Below are 16,165 nucleotides of genomic sequence, written 5' to 3' on the forward strand. Positions count from 1 at the left end.
AATCATGAATGTTTCACTTTCTTTTATTAGTAACTCGGTTCACTGTGAAAACAGAGGGTAGGGATTTAGATAGCGTTCTGGGTCCTTACACCTAGTATTTATATATACATGTGTTTTTGTACTGTTGCTATACTTGTTGAAGTCAGAGTCAAAAGGCAGTCAACAAGAACTTGAATGTCCTCAACCTTCATTCTGCACGCCATCTAGAGGACATAGAGGGGAACTTCATAAAACAACAGTGAAACAAAGAGAACTTCCCACACATTTTACACACTAAAAAACTCCTTGAGGATAAAGTCCATTTTGGAGATCATGACTGAGAATAGATTTTACATAACAAACACTAGGATGGCTACTCTCCATATAAAGCCAGTATTAGGAGTCCTAGCAGTCCACATCAGAGGTGCAGTGCTAACTGAAGTGGGTATACTTCAATCAATCGAGTTTGATCTTAAATTGTAATGTTTTACATTTGTTATATTTAGGAAGTAGCAGCGATATGATTTTGTCTTTCTGGCCAATTCTTTGCTACTTCTAAGAACACATTCAGAAAAATGGAGACAAACTTGAAGGCAATAGACTTTTGGCAACAAAGTCAAAAAAAAGAAAAAAGAAAAGAAAGATGAGAACACTTCTTTTTTCAGGTCTTTTGTTTTTTTCATCAGTGCAAATAAAGCAAAATAATGTTGCCTATCAAAATATGCACATGTACGTATGCACATTTGCACATTGCTGCAAGGCCATATAAGAAAATACAGTACATGAGAAATTTACAATGTAAAAAACATATGCTTTAAATGCAACATCATTTTATACTTGGAGCAGGACTGCAGTTCTGGTGTTAAGGTACTCCATGCTCAGCTGGCTAGTTTTACAGAGGGAACATGTTGTGTGAAAGAACAAGAAACAGGTCGTTCATTTGTTACAGTGTTCTATTTTTGTAATGCTGTGCTCTTCTTCAAGACTTGGCCATTATAAAACATGCACTGTGACACGGCTACGCACAGGCTCGCTCCCTCCTTCACTTTTGGCAACATCACATAAAACACTACATTGCAATTGGCATTTGGTAAACACATTCAGTTTAGTCATGTTCATAATATCTGGGTTTATAAATAAAGTGTATATAAAATGTAATTTAAAATGTAATTTAAAAAGTTATTTTATTTGAACAAAACAGCAGGTTCATCCAATTCTCAAACTCAGGTTAAAATCTTTTTTTTTCCAGTTATAAGATTACATGATGGAATTTTCCGGATGGGTACATATCTGGGCTCCCAGCTCTCCTGGCCCTCAGCAACACACCTACTACTGCAGGATATCGGATATTAGATGGAGCGCCACCTATCTAAAAATAAGGACGCTTTGTATTATCTCCTGTTACAACGGTTGAAACACCAGCATCAGAGGCAATTCAGGCCATTTCATTTTCTTCTTCCCTTTTTGTTTTACATTCAGGCATTTTTTGGGCAACAGACAGGTACTCGGGTTGAGTCTGTGAGGTGAGGTCAGTCATGCTGGTCCATGTTACAACACCCATAAAGGCCGATGTTATAAAACTGTAGCTTCCTCCATAGCATTCACCCACCTAGACAGAGACATGGCATTATTACAACACTCTAGGTTTCATGGTGACTGTAAATAAATAAAAAATTTGGAGTTATTAAGGAACATCGGCAAAAAAGCAACACATTCATGGGAACACATACACCCACCCAAACTCAAACCTTCACCAACACCCACATACACGTCCACACACACACAAAGGGGGAGGGAAATGTCATCCTACAAAATAATGCAGATCCAAAAATGAAAATAACAAATCTGTTGTCTCCCCCCTCTCACACACACACACACACAAAACTTTGTATTAAGAACATTATATTTAAAGGCCGCATCCCCAGTTATTAAAAAAGCTGTCCCACCAACATTTAACAACAAACCTACTTCCCATTGGCATACCCCACAAACATTCTCCTAAGCCATGTAATACAGTGCAGTGTTGCAGGGCTTACTTCTGGGCTGTGTGGTTGTCTTCTGCCTTAAAGGTGTAGTACAGAGTTTTTTTGTGGTACAGATGGAAGACGTTGGCTTGCTGCTCCCCTTCTGGCCTATCAGGCTGCTTCACTGTGAAGCCTAGCAAAGGCAAGCTCTCAGACGCTACCTTTTCCTGCAGAAAACAGATCCAGACAGAGATGTTCACAGTAAAGTTCTAACAACATTGTGATGTGTGTGTGTCTGTGTGTGTGGTTCAGGTTTAAGGGGAGTATGTATTCCCCTCACCTCATGACCCTGGTAGGTGTAAAGCACCTTGTCTTTGAGAAGGAACCACAGTCTTTTCCAGTTCCTCTTGCTTCTCTTACTGCGCTGCAAACTGCCGCTGACGGAGCCCTGTTCAGACACATGAACCTGGCAGCACAGAGAACCAACAGGCCTCCGTTATAGTTAGACAGCCACTGCTGGAATGGAACACCAGCAGCATCTAGAGGCAGCACGTTTAATAATAACTTAATATTCTTCTAACCGATGAATTTTGGTAATTACTGTAAAAGAGTACTTTAAACAGTCACCTGGGACAGAGAGGCAGTGCCTTTGCGGTTCTTCCAAAGGCTTGGAGGGTGAATGTTCTGGAAGACAGTAGAAAGGGGCCGACTGGAGCGGTTGGGGCGAGGACTGTCATGACCTGTCGGGCCACACACATCTCCCCCTACAGACAGACAGGGAACAGTCAATCACAGAGAGACATAGAAGCGTGTGTAAACCACGTGAGCTGTGACAGTGTTTAGTACTGTACCTCTCTTCTTGAGTTCGCTGTAACAGTGGTCACACACTTTAGCCATGCGGTCCTTCAGGTACTTCAGAGGGTAGCGGTTTCTGGAGCAGCTCCGGCACACTATCTGTGTAGCAGGACAGGGCGAATTCAACACATTCAGCACACAGAACCACACAAAGCATACACGTGTGTATGTGTTTGTGTTTGGTAGACACACCCTCCCGCAGGCATGGCAGTGGTGTCGGCGTAGAGTGATGCTGAAGTCCGAGGTGCAGTTCATACACATCATCACATGAGAAACAGGCACGAGCGTAGGAGCCTTCTCTCCTAGAGACAGCCACACACGCTCTCTGGACTAAATCAGACATGCACCAAGCACAGGAATAAGGAGCCTACACTAGCACACATGGTCAGGGTTTGTAAGGCACTGTGTGTGTGTGCACACGTGTGTGTGTGTGTGTGTGTGCTTGTGTCTGGCAAAGAGAAGCTCACCTCTCCTGAACAGCTTAATGAAGACGGTCCTCTGGGATGGAGGTCAGCCACTGTACGGCTAAGTGTGTGGAACCAGTCCTCTCTCTCACTGCTGGAGCTGCACACACATACAAACATGCACCATAGTGTAATAGTTGTGTATCCAACTCACTATACTACATACAGTGCATCATTAACCTGTTTCACTACTGTGCAGTATTCTATTACATTATATTTCTTAACTACTACTACTGTGCAGGACTGCATAAGATTCTTCTGTAAATTACAATGTAGCGAGGAATACTGTTTGACTGAGCCTGTACAGTATCTTACCATAGCAGAGTCAATGTGGTTAGAATAAGAACACCCCCTCATAATTCACATTTCAGTTTCAAGATCAAGTTCTGTTACTACTGTAGCAGGGAGGAGTGATGAGTTGGTGTGTGAGGTCTCTGGCAATGCGACTGTGACCCACCTTGCTGACAAGGTGATGGAGATGTCTGCTCCTTCAATCCTCAGAGAGTTTTGCACATGTTCTATGATAGGCTTACTGACCTGGAACAGACACCCAGTATCACACAACTCATACACCAATTAAAGTTAGACAACTTTATTAATCAAAGGGGGAGAGAAAGTGAGAGATACAGAGAATGAAAGAGAAGAGAAACAGAGTCTGACCTTTACACCAGTGAGAGGGAGAGTGTTCTTCAGTCTGTATTTGCCATCCTGCTGGGGGTATGTGTACAACAGCACATCATTCATCTGTCAACATAAAAAAAAAGTGTGTGATTATACCCATAATAGCCATTTGAGGGCGCTCTAATCCTAGGGAAAAATGTGGTGAGAAATGGAAGGGAGAGGGGATTTGATCACAACTTAATCATTTTTCTCTGTAGCAACTGGATTGAGCTTTTCTTATAATTCTACAGCATCAGCACATACACTAACACGTGTACACACACATATATACACACACATTTGCATGCAGCAGATCTATCCCCGCTCAGAGAGATGTGTGACGTGTGTGGCTGACCAGAGCCAAAATCAAGGATTAAACCGGGGAGATCTTAAGAGATCTAAGCAGACTGATTTCCCAAGTCATCTGATGCCCAGGCATGACAAGTTGTCAAGAAAAGCTAAACTACTGGTCCAAAAATGGTTTACGGTTACAGTAAAATCTCAAAATAATGAACTAAAGATGGATGTCGTCTTTGTTCTATAGGTGCAGACCACATTCTCTCCTTAACAAACAGCCCTTTCTGTATTTTTCTGTAATTTAGCTACTAAACTAGAACAAAATCAAATGGAATTTGATGTTATGCTATGTAAAATGAAATTGTTCTTCTTGCGCGCTTGTGCGTGTGCTCTCTCTCTCCCTCTCCCTGTCTTTTTCAATCTCTCTCTTACACACACATACACACACTCTCTCTCTCTCACTCATCCTGCCAAGTGCCAACCTTCTTCAGATTTGGATGGCACAGTGTTCTGTTGGCACGGCTACAGATGTGTCTAGAATGTGCCTGTCTTGAGTCATTACTCTGTTTAGACTTATATAGCTTTATAAATTACCCTCCCTCCTGCTCACCACTCTCCTTCATCCCATCCAAACTTCCTTGTTACCATTCTCCCCCCCTCCTTCTCCCTTTTTACCACACTACTAATATGGTGGAATCAGATGTAGACAGATTTCAAAGTGTTTACATCTTCTGTAGTTTTTAACCCCTATTGAGTCAGGGGTAGTATTTTGTACAGGATGTTGCCGTTTTGGTGTCCTACAAACCAACAGGAAACAGGAAAAGGAAATTACCAGAAACAAGTGTCGAGGCTGTCTGCATTTCTTGCTAACCTTCATCAGGGTGCCCTCCTTCACAAACACCTGAGAACAAAATGTCCATGCACACACACACATGTTCCCATTAGATGATGTGAGCTGTTGTCACAGTGCCTGTGTGTGTCTGGCCTACTGTGACACCTAGCTCAAACAAACACTAACACATACTATACACACACTTAGTTGTGAACATACTAACTAAAACATACACAAATCTGCCTTCCACCCTGTAGAGTCAACACTAAACTTTGAAATATTATTTTCTCATAGGGGTAACTTCCTGGTACTGTATAGTTAGTCCACATTTCCGTGTTATGTTCAGAAGCAGACCAGTACCTGACACAACCAAATCGTGACACAGCCTACATACATAGGTCAATGGACCCAATAAGAACAGTCAGTCTTCCTTGTTTTAGTTGTGTTGATGGGTGAATGTGAGAGAAATGTACAATACATGTAGCGAGAGGCAGCAGCAGTTAATGTGGTTGTGTAAGAGTGGTTACTAAGGTCAGCTGCACTACACCTCTCTATCAGACAGAAAGGGGATTCCCAGACACAGCTGACTGGTTATATAAATAGTGACCGGGGCTGGAAGACTGGAGGGAGGAAGGTGGTGGAAGTGGAGGAGGGGTGAGAAGGTGCCCATTGCCCTTTAATACATAGCCATACAGAGCAGAAACAATGCTGTTATCAGACAGGACAAGGCGTATATCAGCTTACCCTGCCCGGCTGAAGTAAATCCTTCTGGCCCCGGACACTGTACTCGATATTGACTAGACGCAACAGGTTCTCCTGGCAGACAGACAGAGAGAGACAGAGAAAGAGAGAGGTGTGAGGAGAGAACATAAAAGAACATTTGTAAGAGAACCAGTACAATCTTTATATTTCACTCACACGCACATACGAACACTTCCTGAGAACACGCTTCTGTAGAAGAGTCACAAACATTTATCTGCCCACTTAACACTTACCCCATGTATCAAACTGTCATTAGCTTGATCGGCGATATCTGACACTATCACTATAGCAGCTGAGGGAGGTAAAAAGGAAAGAAGCAGATAAATATTGCAACAGTCTAGCAAAGAGTGAGGCACAAACATTTACTCAACCCCCTACAGCTTCCATGCTTTGAAAAATTAACATCTCATCAAGTAGCCACCCCCAACCCCCCCCCCACCCCCCTTGTGGAGTCTGTACCCTCATGGTGTCAGAGGGCAGAAGGCTGGAAAGGCCTACTGATCTGGCCTGGAAATTGCTCCCATGATGACTCTTATATAGTCCTCTTGTCAATTACAGACCCACAGCTTGCTGAGCAGAGAACTGAAATGGCTCGCCTGATCTACCCACACAAACATCTTGGAGGAACACAACCCAAAATGTCTCCCTCATGACTAGCCCAACATGCCAAATGTACTAATATGCCTCCAAAAGTTGAGTGTCAGTGTACCTTGTGTGTCTTCATATTCTTTGGAGTCCGGGGACAGGTTGTTCAGATAATCTGAAGATAAATGCCAAGTTTAGAGACTACAGACCAAAACAATGTGAAAGACATCTCAATATTGGGATGAGATACCACGCAGTGCTATAGCATTCTCCAATGTGGATGAGAGTCTTGTGTGATGGTGAATAAAAGGAATTAAAGTTATTAGATACGTATGTGGCATGTGTAGGCATGAGGCAACACACACATACTCACCTGTGAGGAGCATGCGGTACTGGGCTACCCGAACTATGACTTGCAGCAGTTGATGTTTGAGAGAGACATTCACACCAACCGGACTCTGCTGAGGACAGAGAGAACACTTCTAATAACTGAACATACTATATATACATTGTCATACATACAATTTACATTACATTTATGCATTTAGCAGACGCTTTTATCCAAAGCGACTTCCAAGAGAGAAAAATACAGTTAAAATGTTGCAGTCAACCCCCCAAATTCTTTGTAACACTAAACTGACTGATATTTTCACATTTACTGAATGTAATGTTGTGAAGTCAATTGTAACTTGGAATAAGTGCATTTTGTTCGTGTGGTAGAGAGAAGTTCAGTCTGACCTCAAATTGGTGGACGATGTTGGCAAAGGCTGGTGAGCCATGACAGCTCTCCACAAGTAAGCTCATGCTGCGGTCATAGTGACCAATATAGGTTGTGAAGACAACAAACTCTGACTTCCTGGACAGGATAACATCTGCAATCCTCTGGCTCTCTTCCCTGGATGGCAGAAAATAATTGAAAGGAAATGGGAAACTGTAATGATCACACGGCTTTATGTTGATACAGATTTAGGCATAAGCTCCAATCTAAAACATTTAATGTTAAAACATTTAATGTTCAGTACAGTATTTTATCATAGAAATATGTGGACTCTAAGGGTCCTTGCAAGGTAAACCCCAGGAGAGCCATAGGCCTCAGTCAGGCAGTCATGGTTGTCGATCTTGACCAATGATGGTACATGTAGACAATTCTAAATTCTCTCAAATTGACAGGACATTCTATATTATGTGTTAGTGTAGGCTGGTGGGACTCTCACCACTGACGGATGCGGTTCTCCAGCTCAGTAAGCAGTCTGCGGTGGAAGGTGTAAACATCAGGCAGCTCATTAAGAATCTCCCTCAGCATCTCATCCTCCAACACAGGCTCCCCCTCCTCTCCCACAGCTGCCCCCACTGCCTCCCTGAAGTCCTGATACAGAGAGGGGAGACAGAGATGGATGGTCATGTTTATATCATGTGTGTTAATATTCAAGACACACTACCACTGGTGCCGAACCCTTTCATCTCTGTTGTTCAGTACATACACAAATATAATATCAGGGTCAGACGGCTGAGCGGTTAGGGAATCGGGCTATTAATCAGAAGATTGCCGGTTCGATTCCAGGCAGTGAAAAATGACGTTGTGTCCTTAGGCAAAGCACTTCACCCTACTTGCCTCGGGGGAATGTCCCTGTACTTACTGTAAGTCGCTCTGGTTAAAAGCGTCTGCTAAATGACTAAATGTAAATGTAAATACTGCACAGACACAAACTCATACTAGTTGATGTTAAATCTAATTATTTACTGGCTACAATGTTTATTTTTATGTTGACCGTAGGCTTAAATGACAGCATAAAGTTGTCAGTTAGCTAAACTAGTGTACAGGACAGACCACAGAACATTAGATTATCTTTGACTCTGTAGGATTGCTCCTCCAGCCAGACTTCTCATAGAACAGTGTCTGTAAACGCAGGCATGGTAATCCCATACTGTGACACGTTTCACATCATCATGTACATTGTACTGTACTGTCTGTCTGATCTATCTGTTGAGATCAACTCAGGCGTGCAAAAAATCGTATTCCGGTTATTTCATAGTACTGTAGCAATAATGCTGAATTAAACTTTAACATACTGTGGAATCAGTCTCTTGGGAGGTCTGACCCACTTTTATATGGATTTTTCAATACAGAGGGTGAAAGACAGTGTACTGTGATGTAATGCAGAGAGAAGGTAACCCAGATACACTTTGACCCCAGAGCAGTAGTTAAGGGGAGAGGAGACCATCCCCCAAACACTGTGTGGCTAAAGTGACAACAGAGGAGTACTTTCTGTCAGTGGATATACAGTTCACCTACCTATTATACAAAATTATGTATTTCTGTTGGTACAGTAGGTTGATGATATCATTATTCTTCCATAATATAGTTACATTAACATGCCTGCAGTCTTCTAATATAGTCATACCGTAACTAACATAAAGGAAATGGACATCAATGTAGATCTAAGCTTACAGTATCCCCTGATATGTACAGCATCTGATGTCAATCGGTGAAATCATTGATACCTACCTCTTGGAGAAGTTTAAGCGCTTTCACGTGTCTGCAGAGAGAGAAACAGTTTGGTTAAACTTAAAGGGAAAGTTCACCCCGAAATCAAAATGACCAACTTTTCTTCTCCACCGAACTACAGTACAACTGTATCCGAAAGAAAAAATATTTGGGGGGATTTGGGAGTGAATTGTCCCTTTATGCCCATTAAAAGAACTTAAAGGTAATTGAATTACAGTTTATTGAAATGGCTATGGCTCTTTTATTGATACATGATTTTGTTACATCGGATATAATTGGGAAACACGTAACTCACAATCTTTCTGTGTCGACCAGCTCCTTGGCAACGTAAAATGCTCTGGATCGCCCATCTGTCTGTAAAGAAACACTTTATTAGGAACCTTCGGACATTTATTAATAACAAAAATAATTACTCAAAGAATACAACTCAAAAGGCTTAAAACGAACCTGTCGATCATAACTACTCTCGACTCCCTCTTCGTCCTCAGAGGTGCGCCCTGCGTCTTCTTCATCGGCTGTTAGTCCCCCCACCTCCCCCTCAGACACACTGGGTGGGCCTACCATTATGGAGCACACATTGTAGGCTTCTGTGTAGGCACTGAGAGGAGACAGCGGAATCAGACAGCCATTTCTTTTTCGCGTGGTGTACATACATATAGAAACCCACAGAGACAAACACACAAAATTACATACTTTGCGTTACACCTTGGCAGTTACAACCAAAGTGCATTCGTGCTCAAACACAACAAAGGATGAACAAAGGATTACAAGCAGGAGGAAGGAGTTAGAGGGATGTAGTGAGACACACAAGTGGGTAGTTTCAATCCTTGTCTTTATCTATCTGCAAATGTAAAGGTATTATTATATATTAATGCACACTGTAAAAAGAGTCAGTCAGACTCAAAACAGAACTATTATTCAAACATATTGGATTATATCAATATTTCAGTATAGATCACATATGTGTCTAGAGGAGATAAGGATGTCTTACAATTCCACCAGCAATAGCTACATGCCCAGGGTATTGTAGGTTGATAGGATTCAACATACTACCAAATGAAATTGTGAAGGGAAACTTGCTGGGTGTGCTAATGTCTGCTGCTCAGTGGGATGTTATAGTTTTATGTTTGACTGCAAGCTCCAGGTTCTCAAGCGCCAAAGAAATTTAAATTACAAAGCACCACGTGAATATCATGTTAAGTTCTCTGCCCCAGCTGAAAACTAGCAGATGAATTCATCGCTCCCACAGTTTAACCCTTTGAAGTGTATTAACAAATAGACCATGAACTGTGTGTGTCGCAGGATTGGTGTCCATGATTGTCACGCAGACAGAACCAAAAGAGGAAGGGCATAACCTGTCTAACAAATAATTGACTATCCTAAGACCACATTTTAATTTAGAGAACGTTACAACTCTAGGTCTCAGGCAAGGAGAGGACATCCCAGTGTCGGCTGCCTCTCTGCAGTAATGTTTTATGACAGCCAGAGGCTAACTCTACAGTGGCAAATTAAGATAGGAGATTAAAATGTCTCTCTCCTGTCTTCCCCTCGCTTTGGTGAGGCTATTATTTCCTAGTGATAGTTTGGGATGGAGGGCCCAGAGATCTGACGGATAGCATTTCTTAGTATTGCTTGTATTTTTTGTACAGCAATAATAGCTCATATATTCTGTAAAGATTTGACAGGTAGCCTAAGCCTAAACAAGACAGGGTAACACCAGGTTAGCTGAACCACAAACAGACCCAGATCCAATGCACGTGTCATCTGTCTTCTGCATCTAAACTTTCTGCATGCTGGTAGAGGTACAGTATGTATATTAAGTCAAACATCAATATTTTCAGGCTGTTCCTGTAAACAGGGAAGTGAATGCTGAAAGGCAGGATGCTTCCTCCCAAGGGATGACCTGGCAGTGACCTAACAGTCCCCACACCCAAGCTTTCCTTTGGCCAACACCTTCAGCACAGTACAATAAGAGCCAAAGCTAGAGTCTGAACCTAGCCAAAACCTGCTGTCAAAATGTTCTCGCCGATACATACTGACATCCAGCCAAATCCTGCCACATTAAGTCTGCCAATCTGGCCAGAGTAAATACCAAATGAACATAAACATTTTAAGCATTCACTAACCTAAATGTTTTACTTTTTGCAACATTCATGTTAACTGAACAACTGTGCAACAATTCCACTATTAGCAAACCATATATTTTTTTGCACACACTTCCAGAATGATAAATTAGCAGAGAAAACAGCATTTCTGTGAGGGAAACTGGTTATTATAGAACACACAAGAACACCGAGATGGTATCTTGATTCTGATTGGCTGGAGGGAAGAAGCGATGACTCCAAAATGCCCTGCCTATTAATCACTTGGGGAGGTCTGCGTGATCGGGATACACCATTGTGCAGCCAAGCAGGGGAATGGGTCAACTCAACCATTCACAACAGTGGAATATAAGAAATAAGAACTCAAATGCAGCACTACAGTCTTCAGCAAGCTGTAAAAGATGATTTGAGCCTTGCACTAAGGCTTGTATTACTTTGAGTCTCAGACTAGAAGCTTGGTAACTTGGTTGTTACTGAGCATATACACACATCAGCCTACTCGCTGATAAACACATTTTTAGATGTGTTTCCCGTGGTCCATGAGATCTCAGCAATATTATAAACCAGAGAGGAGTTATAAGATTTAATTAAGACTATGGGGTTGCATGTACAGTAAGCACATACTATATGTATGTGTCTGTGTGGTGTCATGGCACCAAGGGACCTTCCATTATAAACTACAATAAATCCACTACCTCGAGGGTGCAGTAAACCGACACAGTGGAAGCAGGGTAATAAAAAAGACTGGTCCTCCATATAAGAGGTGACAGCAAAGATCACTAATATTACCTCCAAGAGTACCTATGTGTCAAACTTGTGTACTAATAAACACACCATACTACAAATAAAATATGTTGAGATACACCTACACAAATAAACACAGACACTTCGGGAGTTTCACCATACCTTTCAGTGTCCTGCTCAGTTGACTGAGCTTTGTGTTCAAACCCAGGGAGACTACTCATGTCCACATATCCATCTGTTTCATTGGAGGAGGACAACACCCGGCGTGGATGCTCAAAGAACTCTGCAAAGGTTCCCAGTCTCATCGGCTTCCAGGACGGGATTTGGATATTCTCATAATCTGAGCTAATGGCAGGAATGTTCTCATACTCAGATGTGTCGACATTGGGGAAGGAGATGGAGCGTGGCTTGGTCAAAGGTAGGGGTGTAAAGGGGGCCCGCGAGCGGTCCTCGAATGACTCCACCCGTGCCACATTACGATTGGCGAATGCGACAGACCCTCCTTTTCTCCTTCCGTCTTTGTAGAAGAGAAATGTGGAAGGGGAGTCCGGAGAGCGCTGGGTTTTGTTGACACACCGGGACTTGAGCTGCGGGGAGCTGCCTGTGCTCCGCCTGTCTAAATCAAGGACCCGACCTGAGGAGTGGTTGCCGGGCTCTGAAGAGAACCTGGAAGACTGATTTGCATCCACGAGGGGCTTACTCTCTGTTTTCCGTCTGAACTTGAGCATCAGGAAGCGTTTGAAGGAGGATTTCTTCTTCTTGTTTCGGTCAGGGAAGTCTCCTTCAATGAAGAGGGAGGGGGAGCTCTTGGTGATGGGCTTCTTACTGATGTGGGCCAGCTGGAAGGGTGGAGGGATGTCCACCACAGATGTAGGTGTGGAGAGGCTGCTGGAGGGCAGGGAGGAGATCTGGGAAAAGCTCCCAGAAGACCCTATAACACACGGCAGGGACAGACTGTCCTCCCCCCTCTTCATGTGGCCACTCTCCTTCAGGAAATTCTCACCCTCCCTGTACACACACAGAGGCATGTCCCGTCCCTCCATGGAGAAGGAACGGGGATATAGAACAACATTTTGAGGTTTGGAGGAGATCTTAGCCCGGGCTGTGCCTAACATTGGACTGCTGCTCAGCAGAGGTTCTGTCCGTTCATATCCCCCCATGAAGTACTTCTGAAGGGGACATTCTGAACCCGCCTCCTCTGGAACTGTTTCAGGTACACAACCGGGTACTTTCCCTGACAGTGAGCGGGACCGCATCACCATGGACTTCCTGTCAAAGGGGAGGAAGTTCTCCCCTTCTGAATCCAGCCCTGCTTCTTCATAGACATGCTCATCACTGAGGTCCTGTTCTGTGTCTGTGGTCTCATCCAGGTAAGGTACAATATGGCCCTCCAGGTCCTCCTCATTCCTGAACACTTCTGAGCAGTCAAGAGAGAGCAGCTGGCTGTCTGAGAAGGAGGAGGCCAAAGAAGAGTCGGTGTCTGCTGGTACTGAGATAGACACCAGTCTGAACCGTCTGTTATTGGGATTTAACAAACCATCAGCGATCTGGGCTCTGAGCTCCTCACTTTCCATGGATGTGGTTTTCTGACATGGACCTGTGATGCTCTGACCTCTGTTGTTTTTGCCATCATCACCATCATCATCATCATCATCATCCTCCCCAATCTCCACGTAATCCTCAGAGGATACACACTCGATCTGCCCAATGTCCTCATCCAAAGAGTAATTGTCTATGGCTGCATACTCACTCAGTGGTGACCTACTATCGCTGACTGAGGAAGATTTCTGTGATATGGCTTCATGCTGTGATGATCTATGACCTTTTTCATCTGTCCAGCTCTGTTCTTCATAAATAATGTCTTCAGAGTAGATGTAGTGGGGCTCAAGGGTCTGGCAGACCTCAAAAGCATCAGGTTCCTCCTGTTTGTCTAAAAGGTTGTTTTCATCTCCATCCTCATAGTCTTGGCACTCCCTTTCAGAGAAACTCTGTGGAACTGTCACAGGTTGTTTAATCACAGAGAATGTTTGAATCCAGTGAGTCTTGTCCTTGGTGCTCCCATAACCATCAGACAGGGTCATTTCAGTCTTCTCTCGAGCAACAGTAGAGCCTAGATCCCTTTCGTCATAGCCACCCTCCATTTCTTGGACATTTGGAGGAATGTCAAGAATATGTGAACATTCCACCACTCTCTCCTCATTAACTCTGGAAGATGACACATGATGGGTAATGTGAAAACAGTTTTCCTTTGTAGAAACAACGAAAGGTTCCTCTTCAAGAGAATCTGTGACTGCATATGTTGTAATACTGACAGCTTCTGCCTTTCCCTGGATATTATCTTCCCAATCCTCCTTAATTTCTCTGTCCTCTCTCCCAGACACAGTTCTGCAGAGGCAGCAGGCTTCCTCATCCTCCTCAATGCTAGTGACAGAGAAGTCTCCCACTGAGAGGCCATCTGTGTCAGCCAGAGCCTCGCCTGCATCACAGCCCTCAGCATCAATGTCATCAGTCAGGTCTGAGTCAATCATATCCACCCCATCCATTGAGTCAATGGTGAATCCAGCATCACTGACCTCCAGCATGTCCAGAGAGTCCACTTCCTCTGTTTGAGTTCTGTCTGTTATTCTCCAGTCTTCCTCTTCCTGCATCATTTCTTCCATGATTGCCATCTCCTTTGCCTTGTCCTCTTGTTCCTCAGATCCATTCTCTAATTGTTTGATTCCTGAACTGAAATTGTGGTAGTCAAACTGAGCCTCTACTGGTCTGTCCTCATCCTCATCTAAACCCTCCCCCTCTGACCCTTGGGCCTCCCCTCCACTCAGGCAGTCCTCCAGGTCTGTTTCATGGTCCAAATCCTTGTCTGTCCCATTAATGCACTTATCTTGGGCATGGTTACAGAATATGGTGTTTGTTTCCTTCAGTCTCCGTGGGACTTTAGGTTTGGGAGCAATAGGAGGTTTGGGACCTCTGGTTGAGAAACAAGGTCTGGACATGAGGGAGGAAGACAGATTGAAGTTGGCCTGGCTCAAAAGCTGTGGCTTGGGAGCCACAAGTGGCTTCTTATACTCTGGAACAAAGAAAAATACAGACCATCAACTCAACAAACGTCTAACGCTACATGATATTTCACAAAAGGTTGTAAAATTACAGGTATTGCCAAATATGCATAATAGACAAATTTTAAAACTGATAAGGCTCATGGGAAATATATTAACAGCCCACATTCTGTAAAAAAAAAAAAAAAACTATGGCACTGAAGGATTTCCCTGAGTCACATCCTGTGATTCACAGAGAAGCCCTTCTCAGACGGTTGTTCATTTGAGATCTGTGAATGCACTATATCAATTGACATAATATATAAAGGTCTGAACTGAAGATATAACTTATGACAGCATTTGTTAAAATGATTTATGACTCACTCAACTGACTGTAAAAAAGTGTTTCCATTCTGCTGCATTAATGAAAACTTACTGTAAAAGAGCACTTAACCTGTTAAAACGTCACCATGCAGTGACCATACTGTACCCTCCCCCCCTCAAGATTTTCCTTGACTGCCCGAATATATACAGTATATTCTCATTTGTAGTGAATAAGAAAGAGAGAAATGTGCTTAAGAATATCCATTGTATGGATTTACCTACATTGTGTCGCGAATAACCTTTCTACGGTCATCAGCGATCACTAATTATTTATATAGCAACTAATAAAAGTTGCTATGATAAGAAACTGTTACCTTCTCATGTTTAACTGGAACAGAAAACATAGCCAAATTGCAGCAAAATTCTATAATTGAATTAGCTAAATACAGACTTAAGTAGGCCTATGCAAGAAAATATAGTTGAATAATGATTAAATATGACTTTCCCAGTAGAATAGGCATATCTTCTCATTCAGTTTCTTGTCACTTCAGCGCATATCTTCTCATTCAGTTTCTTGTCACTTCAGCACTTAATCTATCAGCCTGTTTTTTACTCAAAAGTTATTTTGTACATCAATAGTCTTCTGTATTTTTCTTCTTTACTCAACGTTTTCATTATTTAGCCTATTTCTCAAACATGTAAAAAATAGCCACTGAAGCATTGCATCGTTTTTCTTAGATTACATCAAGCTTAAACCGAGCTCCTTAAACATTTGCAGACCGCCTTTATTGACAACTGGGACTGTTCTCACTGCCCTTTAAAGAACAAATCATTTCGGCTTCCAAACACCTTTTTCTATTTTACACCAACCCGAAATTGCAAAATTATCCTGCACAGGATAATATGACTACAATGTAGTAGATGTTTCATATCTTACCTGCGTTCATTTTGGGTTACTATACGCGCACGTAGCCTGTTCAATACATCTACTGTATCAGTGAAGCCGTCCTTCAGAAAACTGATGTTTTCATGTTAAGTTACTTTCCAACGGTAGTG

General features: G+C 42.8%; 1 protein-coding gene across 1 annotated transcript; it reads right to left on the minus strand.

Moving 5' to 3' along the window:
• Positions 1 to 16: 16 nt before the first annotated feature.
• Positions 17 to 16,165, minus strand: LOC136948573 (FYVE, RhoGEF and PH domain-containing protein 5-like). Its single transcript, XM_067242514.1, has 20 exons — positions 16,047 to 16,165; positions 11,913 to 14,817; positions 9,352 to 9,502; positions 9,200 to 9,258; positions 8,905 to 8,935; positions 7,613 to 7,764; positions 7,137 to 7,293; positions 6,772 to 6,859; positions 6,523 to 6,573; positions 6,047 to 6,105; positions 5,796 to 5,867; positions 5,052 to 5,120; positions 3,923 to 4,006; positions 3,720 to 3,799; positions 3,266 to 3,362; positions 2,795 to 3,128; positions 2,571 to 2,707; positions 2,284 to 2,409; positions 2,016 to 2,170; positions 17 to 1,588 (listed from the first exon to the last, which is right to left on the minus strand). Exons 1-20 carry the CDS (start codon positions 16,054 to 16,056, stop codon positions 1,552 to 1,554), a joined length of 4,854 nt encoding a protein of 1,617 aa, XP_067098615.1. The 5' UTR covers positions 16,057 to 16,165; the 3' UTR covers positions 17 to 1,551.

The sequence above is a fragment of the Osmerus mordax genome, chromosome 1 (assembly GCF_038355195.1).
Source record: "Osmerus mordax isolate fOsmMor3 chromosome 1, fOsmMor3.pri, whole genome shotgun sequence".
Lineage (NCBI taxonomy): Eukaryota > Metazoa > Chordata > Actinopteri > Osmeriformes > Osmeridae > Osmerus > Osmerus mordax.